This window comes from Urtica dioica, chromosome 3 (assembly GCF_054948205.1).
Source record: "Urtica dioica subsp. dioica isolate 48M chromosome 3, U.dioica_male_clone48M_v1_H2, whole genome shotgun sequence".
Lineage (NCBI taxonomy): Eukaryota > Viridiplantae > Streptophyta > Magnoliopsida > Rosales > Urticaceae > Urtica > Urtica dioica.
In genome coordinates, this window is record NC_142758.1 from 24,612,689 (window position 1) to 24,622,676 (window position 9,988).

General features: G+C 37.0%; 1 protein-coding gene across 1 annotated transcript; it reads right to left on the reverse strand.

Moving 5' to 3' along the window:
• Positions 1–881: 881 nt before the first annotated feature.
• PFT1 (phytochrome and flowering time regulatory protein (PFT1)) lies at positions 882–9,592 on the reverse strand. The gene is made up of 15 exons (XM_089609312.1): positions 9,330–9,592; positions 8,821–8,851; positions 8,206–8,269; positions 7,279–7,409; positions 6,694–6,903; positions 6,517–6,582; positions 5,986–6,184; positions 5,502–5,569; positions 3,119–3,916; positions 2,986–3,039; positions 2,639–2,667; positions 2,265–2,333; positions 2,090–2,174; positions 1,909–1,995; positions 882–1,406 (listed from the first exon to the last, which is right to left on the reverse strand). Exons 1-15 carry the CDS (start codon positions 9,425–9,427, stop codon positions 1,164–1,166), a joined length of 2,232 nt encoding a protein of 743 aa, XP_089465438.1. The 5' UTR covers positions 9,428–9,592; the 3' UTR covers positions 882–1,163.
• Positions 9,593–9,988: the final 396 nt, after the last annotated feature.

Sequence of the window (9,988 nt, forward strand, 5' to 3'; positions counted from 1 at the left end):
TAGCCCACTGCCTTGCACGTTATAATCTTCTTTCCTCCTCCTCTGCTACCTGGTTTAATGATCCCCCTCCATGTATTTTTTCTTCTCTAATGGTCGATTTGGCCAAAACCCATTCAGGGTCTTAATAATACCAGTATTGGGTTTTTTCAAAAAAAAAAAAAAAACAGTGTCACTCAGTATGTAACATGTAACTAAAACTTCAATTATTTACAGATTTAGGGACACGTTTGTAACTAAATCTCTGGCATGTAACTAAATCATCAAATCTTTGGAGCTTTAGTTACAAAAATGTCACTAATACTAGTGATCACTATTTCAAAAAACCATCCATCACCAGAAATTCCTTACTATTCTTTGGGGAGGCTCTATCTTATACGTGGTACCATCATCATTGCTTTTGTGTTCACTCTGGAATTTCTGACATTTTTCAATGGTGGCTTCGACGTTGGACCCGATTTGTTCTTCGACATGGATAACTTTGAACTTACAATGGCAACCTTCTTCGATTCAGTTGGTGGCTATTGGGGGACAATGTCGTAACCTGACATGCTAATGATTCTGCCACTTGGGTCTGCGTCGGGTTTTTAGAGATTGCATGCTTTTTGAGAAGGCGAGTTTTTCGTCATTTGGTTCAAAATAAACAACTCCGCCGATGAGATTTGGGATATGGCGATCAAGTTCGGACATGGATAAAGAAATGTCTGAGAAATGGCGAAAGCAAATGTGGCCCTGAGGCGAAAGGACATAGGGGTCTGAGCAACTGGTGAAGAAAAGTGGAGAAGAGAGAGAAATAGAGAAGTTTGTCAGGAATCTGGAGAAGAAAAGTAAAGAAGAAGAGAGAGAAATGGAGAAGTTGAAAGTTTTCGAGGGAAAAGGAAAAGAAAAGAAAAATTAAAAACTAACTTACTTGGGCGTAGAAAAGTAATAGCGAATCTAAACTTTAACACTGATATTTACATGGACAACTATAGTCGCACACACATGGTACCTACATATATGATTATGCAGCAGTGTCAAATTCAAAAGACAATGGAGAGAGCATTGGAAGAAAATTTCACCAAGGCCTTCGAAACTGTCTTCGTTTGCTTAAATTAGAAATGAACCATAAGTTCTGTGGATGATCCTAGAGATGCTCGCTTCTATAAATATATCAAACATTGCTATCAACCCATGAAGCCTCCACCGGGCATGCCAGGCGAGACCTGCGACGTAACTTGTCCCTGAGAAGGCAGCTGAGAACGGGCTGGGCCTTGAGCATAAGCCTGGCCCATCCCACCCATCTGCTGCATTTGAGGCATCTGAGACTGTTGCTGCTGTTGGAGCTGAGGAATTTGTTGCTGCTGTTGTTGAAGCTGTTGAGGGTGTTGCTGCTGATTCGGTACTTGTGGCTTGAACACCACCATGTCCTACATTGCCACGATAACGCGTTATTTTATTTATTACTCTAGATAACAAGTGAAAAGCTGTTTCTGAGTTTTAAGGAGCCTTTTAAAATTGGGTGTCATAGCGCAAGTACTCCCTGAACTTAACTGAAGGTCCTGAACTATCATGCTATGTAGCATTTTTATCCTTAAATTATATTTTTTGGAGAAAAATAGTCCTCAGACTATTATTTTGCATACATTTTAGTCATTCAATAAAATTATATAAAATAAAAAATTGATGAAACTTACACGCAACTTAAAACAGGTTACAAACTTAGGTAAATCATTAATTTTATAAAAGAACTAATTAGATTTTATTCTGATCATAAAATGCTAACAATAACAAATTTTAAGAGTAAGATTTTGTTTAATGATACTTTTACAATTTAAAACAAGTCACACAATAATTGAAGGATTATTTGCGTTTAAAAAAAAAAAAAAAAAAAAAAAGAAGCTAAAAGTTTATGAATTAAGTGGTTCGTACCCCTGGAAAGAGCATTCCAATCAAGCGGCAAGCTTTGTCGGAGACAGATAGAAGCAGTGTCTGAGATGGTAACTGGATAACGGCACACTGAAGAATTGAACCGACGGCAATGTCAGTGTTGAAAAATTGTAGCGGGACCGGGATTTTATATATCAACACTGAGAAAGTGGCTGAAACTTACGAGCTTCTTTTCCTGCAATTGACCGAGAAATCCATGCTGATTTATTGCCCGAAACACTAGGAAATCTGCCTTGCCGACATATTGCCTGATATTGAAAGACAATAATAGGAACAAACCTTAGTACACATCACTTCATGGAACTGACATACAATACATGAGATTTTACACGACTTACTTGTTGTTCATATGATCTTGTGATATTAGCCTCACGATTTGCATCGTCACTGGCCAGTTTGCTGCGAGCCTGATTAATGCAGAAGAGATAAATCCAATAAATAGAAGAAATATTCACGATGGATAAAAACCAGTCAAACTTTTCTAGAACATATTAATTAGAACGAATCGTCGATGGTCCTCAACATATTTAAAGAAATTTCATTAGAGACTATTTTAGCAATAGCAATACCAGCAACCCATCAAGACCCACAGTATCATATGTGTTCTCTTTTCAACTGGCACGAGCTCGATGATGTTGACAACATATAAGATATAACCCTAATGAAAAGATGGCAAGCATGAAAAAAACTATGGGGAGAAAAAGGGACTTACGTTTCCGAAGCAGTCGAGTTCCTGTAACCCTGAAGAAAAAAAAAAGAGAAAGTCAGCTAGCAACGTTGTATTGGAAAGAGGTCATTGATTCCAAACTACATTAATAAAAACATAATCATGTACACTGAGTACATAAAAGGCATATGCCGCCAATCTATTGCTGCCCGAAAACATTATTGTTGGACACTAGAGGATATGCTTAATTTACATACCATACAAACAAAGACAAGCAAACTTCGAAACGACGAAACATTTCTGATTGGAAGTGCTATAATAAGATAATATTATAACATTGTTAGAATTGGAAATATAATGTTACCCGCGAGAGAACTTGTGAATTTTCATACCTCCAATCTTGTAATGAACACAGGTTGCCCTTGCCTCTGCCCAGATAAGTTTCCCTGCAATACAGAGCAATATTCCCATAAATTCATGCTCCCGATCAAACTTCCCCAGTATATATAAAGGACTACTACCTACCTCCCAGACTTTCACATACTTCGACGGTGCTTGTTGTGAACCGTTTGATGCTTGTGACATGGGAATGGTTGCTGCTGGGTTATTGTTCATCCCAAGCGGCTGGACCGCAGACTGTGCTTGTTGGGACATTCCTGGAGTAGGTATCATCGTACCGGTTCCTGAAGGTGCGAGAGAAGGACCGCCAAGTCCGCCCATCATGTTCTGATTCATTCCCATTCCACTCTGAACCATTTGAGTTCCCGAGAGATTTCCTTGGCCCATGGAAGGTAGAGGTTGACCCATACTAATGCCTCCTTGAAGATTGTTCATCGGCTGAGAGACCCCAATACTTGGATTTCCAGACATGTTAGAAGAAGCTGACGTGAACGGGCCGGTATGAGCTGGGGATTGATTAACCTGCGAAAGGCCTCCCTGTCCAGCTACCGGCGGGATGATTTGTTGCCCAGAAGGCAACATGTTTTGAGCAGGCATAGAAGATGCCATTCCGCTAGATATCATATTTGACATGTGCAAACCGATAGGGTTTTGACCCATCGGTAAGACTGCAGAGTGTTGCATGGCTTGGCGTGCTTGTGACAAATTGTTTAGAATGTTAACATTCGCAGGAGCAGGACAAACAGGGCGTAAGGGCTGTGATACATTACTCATGGAAGGTTTTGAATCCGGCGCACTGTCATTGTTCGTGAGCATATCTTGAGAGGCAAGAGATGGTGAAGAAGCCTGCAACTGAACTCCTTGGGAGGCAGCACGGGCTCCGACAGATGGAATCAGAGGAAAGTTTGGCCCACTGCTTGGCTCCTGAAGATAACATTCACCAGATTATGTCAATGTAAATAGAAATTAAATCAGTAACTTGAACGGAAATGACTATCTATCTACTTCTAGGGTATGCGTGGTTGGAGGTAAGATTCCCAAAGATTCAATTATTTTGTTCGGTTCAGTTTCTTGGGTTGGAATTATTATTTTATGGAATATGCATTACTTCAACTTCATTCCATCGCATATTCGATTTGATAGACTACTCAGCTGTTTAAATTTTTTTTATTTTTCCAAAGTTATCCCTGACTTGTTTAAAAAATAAATAGAACATTTCTATTTTTTTTTTAACTTTATTTCATTTTCTGAAAGAATAAAACTCTCTCAAAAGATTAGAACACCACTGCTACTACCAAGGTTGTTACGCCACCGTGTCTACACCAGTCGCCGCTCCCTTCATCGACAATGGCAGTGGCGATATGCCCATCAACGCCATGTCTGGCTTCTTTGTCAACGTTTTGGCGATCTTGGCTTATCGTCGGTCTCCTCCAACTCCGGGCGTCTATACCCACCATTGATGGTCTCCTTAGACCTCAAACAAAAACCACCTGTTTTTAGTTTTTGAAGCTTGAAAATGTTGGGTTTTAAGGCCACCATCGTCAAGTCTCACTTCTTCGTCAGAGTGGTGGGGGTTAGCGGCGATGGTAATGGTAGGTTTAAGAAGTCTAAGCTCTTGCGATAAGGCCTTGATCGCCATTGAGACACCATTTTTTACGGACAATTTTTGTTTATACCCATATATGTGATGAGTCTAGATATGATGAAATCTATTTTGCAAAAATAAGAAGGCAAACTCTGGATTATTCTAAATATGGATCAATTGCACCAAAGATGTTGGTGCAGGGTTAATCGATCTTGGAATACATTAGATCAGATGTGTTCTCTTCTTCTTCTTCTTCTTCTTCTTCGAGAACTGGATTTTTTTGTGACAACAAAAGAAGGGTAGAGTGGGTTTGTTTCCAGTTTAAAACAAGAAAAGGACTCGAGGGTAATTTTGTAAAACCAATCTAATTCCATTTATTGCCCCACTCAGTTTAGATGTATAGACCAAACAATATAATTCTTTTATCATTCAATTATTTTCCAATTCCCATTCTCATTCCTATTCCATTCTTATTTACTTTTTTACCCAAATATGCCCTTATTGTGTCTGCTAGGAATAAGAAAATATGGAATGCCGGAGAAAATAAACTTAGATAAAATGGATATATTGCTGCGAACAATATATTTCTTTTATTATGGCTGCCATGACAGAAAAGGAAGAAAAACATGTCACAGAGAGGGTAATTAGAGTAAACTTTGTAAGAGGGCTTTCTTAAGCAGCTTTTTAGCTAGCATTACTTAGATCTGAGAGCGTATGGCTAGTAGCCTAATTAAGCTCTTAGCAATATATGAAATGAATTCTCGCAAAGTCTTTTCCCCAAGCAAAATGTATTATGCCTCTGTTTCCCTCTCATATCAAAATTTTACTCTTTCATATTTTCTTCTATATTTTTTTTCCTCAGACTTTGCTGCCTAAATCAACAAAATGATAGGACGAGTTAGGAATCACTGGAGATGTACTTACAACTTTGACAGTGGCAGGAGGCATATTTGCAACAGAAATCGGTTGTCGGTTCATTAAAGATCCGTTCGCTATGAATCAGAAGGAAAAAAAAAAAAAAAAAAAAAAAGTAAGCTTCCCACCAAGCACCCAAGACTGATTACAGTTCATAAGCATATAAGAATATAATAATCATCAAATAAGCTTGAACATAGTTTGTTGACCAAAGTAAAAATCAGCTTATTTCACAAATGAAACACCACAACTATATAAAATGCGAACAAATTTCACGACTCTATCACCTTAGAGCAATAATAATAATAATAATACATCAACATGTTTCTACCAATCAAGACAGATCAAGTGAATAAGAAATAAGCCTAGAAAAGGTTTTTACAGAAAAACAGGACAGCATACCAAGTATTTTAGAAATAAGCCAGTTTCACTCTATGTATCATACAACAAAAGTGCATTTCTAGTAATAAGTAACCATACAAATATAACAAACCTGATGGCATAGAAGTTGGCATCCCCGTACCATGAGCCATGTCCACTTTTACTGGACTCTGATTAGAAGGCAAAGTTGGAACTCCAGAACGACTGAGTGCAGCGCGACCCTCCAAAAAATTCTCAGATAGTAGAACAAGAAAATAAGGATTTTTCGCATTATCTACTGGCGGATCATTAGCTCGAGGATTGCATTTTCCCTGTATCAGAAAAGTGAAAGTATGGATATGATCTAAGTTTCAGTTTGAGTTTTTACTTCCAGACAACAGCAATTCTAAAACTAACGATATTATTCTCACGCTTATTTCCGGCACATAATAACAATATATTAGTACACCATTCTACATTCCATTCACAGTGGTAAAGAAGAGCCCAAAGCTAAAATTTTATATTATAACCAGACACATTTAGTAACTTCAGACTCTTAACCAAGTACATATTGCAAAAATCGGTCCAGGACAAATGAGACTCATGCCAGACCTTTACTTAAATCCTAAAAGACAATGAACTCAATAAGATATTATGACATTACCGCATTGTATATTGCTTGAAGCTTAGGAAGCTGCTTTGGAGAAATGATTGACAGAGAAACGGAGCACTGCAAGGGAGAGTATAGCATCTAAAGTGTTATTTATTCGCATACTATAAATATACTTATTGTTGGAAACACAATAAAATACTTCCAGTGTAAGAAAAATAACTAGATTACCTGAGCAAATGATTTAGCAATGGTTTCAGCATCAGATAGACGGTTTTCTGTTTGGGCATCAATGTTTTCATTCTGCTTTAAGTTCAGTACTGGTGGCCGAAAGACTGGAGTAGCAAGGGGGTAAGGGTTATTGGCGGCTATAAGAATACAATGTCTTTGACAATCCACATTTTGCTGGCCTTGTTTTCCATTTTGAAGCGTAGAAAACATCTGGGGTTTTCACCAGGAAAAAGAAAAAGATAAATACGTCGCTATTAATTTGCACACATCACCCATATTATTTAGATATATCATATACGGTCAAGGATCAGTATAAAAAGACTGTATATTAGTATTTATAATCCCACGAAGACATACAACAAAACACAAAGAACATAAGTTCTAGAGAAACGACAGCAAAGTCTCTGAAGGACAATCGATATCCCGCCATAAACTTTATCACTATATTGTAGTTACCAAATACAATAATCGACTTAAGAAAAAGAAAAAACAACATAAGCCAAAACTATACAGCTGAGTGCAATGCAGTAATTGATAAGAACCTGAAAATATCAACATCAACAAATTTACTATCAACATACGCACCATAAGAGCTTCCGAGAGCCCTTCTGCAATAGCGACATCATTAAATCCACCGCCAGAAAAAGGTACAGCCGAAATCCATTGTAAGAAATTATCTACATCTCTAGTCCAGCCACTACGCTGCACGAGGCATCCTGCAAAATTCAATTGAATGGTAGATTAACGTCAGCTGGTTAGTGAAAAAAGAAAAATCCTTTAATATTGCATTATTATGCAATTCAAAAGCACTTACATGCTAAGCATGATCTTCCTTATTAGTAGCACTTACATTGACTAACTTGCATGCCAGCTAAAATTTCTACATCAAAATAAAATATATAGCAGCCCCAGGCAGTATATTTAATTTAGGGTTATTAAGTTATATAGCCACGCGGTTATAGTGAATTGGGATATATCCCACCTTTCGTTAATTTCTTGTAAATAACCAAATTAACTTATTAACAGATTAATAAAATACTTATTTAATCCAGCCAAACATGTAAAAAATGTAGTTAATAGGCTGCCACGTATGCAAGTTGGCTATTTACAAATTATTTACCAAAGGTTGGCTAATTTACAATTCTTATAGTTTAGGTGGCTTACGTAGCCAATTTTTTGTTTAATTTATTGCTTTCAAATACAGAAGATAAACCATGTTTCTTTTCGTCCACCTGCCAGACACTACAAGCTTAGGGAGAAGAAACCCTGGCTATATTATTTGGTAGATACACTACGAGAAATCAAAACCCAGCCCACATGGGAACAAACCATGGCTGATCACAGGGCCTAGAGAATTTTAATATATTAAAACTGATTATTAACTCACAACTATAAATATACAGCCCCCAAATCAAATCGTTATGTGCAGCAAAATGAGTGCCATGAATTTCCCCTTTCGAATGCGCAGTAGTTGATGGCCCAATACAGAGCAAAATGAGGGAAAACACATACCACAGTAAGATCCATGAGTGTTAAACGTGACCAAAGCAAGCTCCACGATGGCATTGGACGTCTTCTGCATTCAAGAAAATCCATTAACTGTATCAGTAGGTGATCGAGTATTCCAGATGAATCTTAATATGGATATCAGACATACAATTGGTCAGTTAAATTACATGATTGAACCAGAGATGAGATTCATAACAGAGTCAAAACACGCCTTTAATTTTAACTTGAAGATATATAATTTAAGAAGTATCATGTTCTTGGTATATGAGCCATTTCTATTACTTTTTTGTAGCACACAAGACTTGGTCGAGAAGAAATGGGATGTCTATACCGTATCGAGGTGTATTCACAATCCAATAAATACTCTTAATAAAGGAATGGAAAAGAAGTTAAGATTATACCAGATGTATGATGCAGGTGAATCTAGATGTACATATTTCAGATTGCATGGCTTATATCTCTTATACAATATTTTTACAGGTTGAAACATACTAAAAAAAACTGAGCAACTCAGTTGTAAGCATTAAATTTATCGTTCTACAAGTTAATACATATAGATACATCAAATGGTGCAAAAAAATAAAACCTATCGCAAAAAATAAGGGAGGGAAAACAGACCTGCCCATTCAACTCATTTCCACAGAAACACCTGCATGAATATCAACACAAAACTTACACATGTTATCACATAGCACAGATTTTTTGCTAGATAAATGGCTCGATATATTGCTGGTGGTTTGTTAATAATAAATCTTTTGCTCGAAGTTTTTGCACAGCGCTTTGATTCCCATCAATTTCATAGGAAAGAATAGTTTGCTTCGCGCAAAAATCACAACTGATAAGAACATGACTCCAATAAGGTTAATGCACACAGTAACCAACAAAGAAAAGCAATTTCAAAACCACGTTGCCAGCGATTGTATATTTTAGGATTCAGAACATGTATGGTAATACAATAATTTTGTATTTATCCAAAGTTCACAAAAATCCATAGAATTGTATAGCATATTCACATCCTTGATTAAGAATAAAACTAACGATCATTTGTTTCATCGATTCCAATTACTCTCTCAATCAAATAGAATCGCAAGCTAGGTTTTAAAAAACAAACATAGGGATAAGGAAACCTGATGATCTTGTCAAGGTAATCGGAGACGATGGTGGACCAGTAAGGTCCCATGGCAGCTGTGCCTTCGACGACGATAATCAGCTGCTTCTCCGCCATGGTTGTAGCTCCAACGAATCGGCCGTTGAGGAGGAGAGAAAAACTTCCGGAAAACCTTCGGTCGGCCGGTTCAGTGAAATAGGGAACTGAGCTGGCTGTTAGTTTTGAGGACTCGATCAAACGGAAAAAGGAGGGCCAACTCTACGACAACAACAAGTAACAAAGAAATTGACAAGAAGTTCTAAGCTACGTTTATTTATAGGAAAAATAAGTACAACATTTTCATTTGAAACTATGAGCTTCGCGATTGATTTTTAGGGAAATAGTCAACATCATTTGTAACATGAGATACACATGTTTTTTTGAAGTTTTTATTTTAAAAAAAAAAAGTATAGAAAAAAATAAGAGAAAAAATGACAAATTTGTTAATAAATAAGGGCAAATCAGACCTTAATTATTAATTATTGTCACATGAAATTATCGACATAAATATAATTTTTCATCAAACACCATGGGTCTATTTTTTAAGATCTCGACTGATGGAATTGATCTAGGGTTTAAGAAAAAGTTTAACGCTTCGGGTAAGCGGCGGAATTTTAAAAAATTTCTTTTGACAAGTAA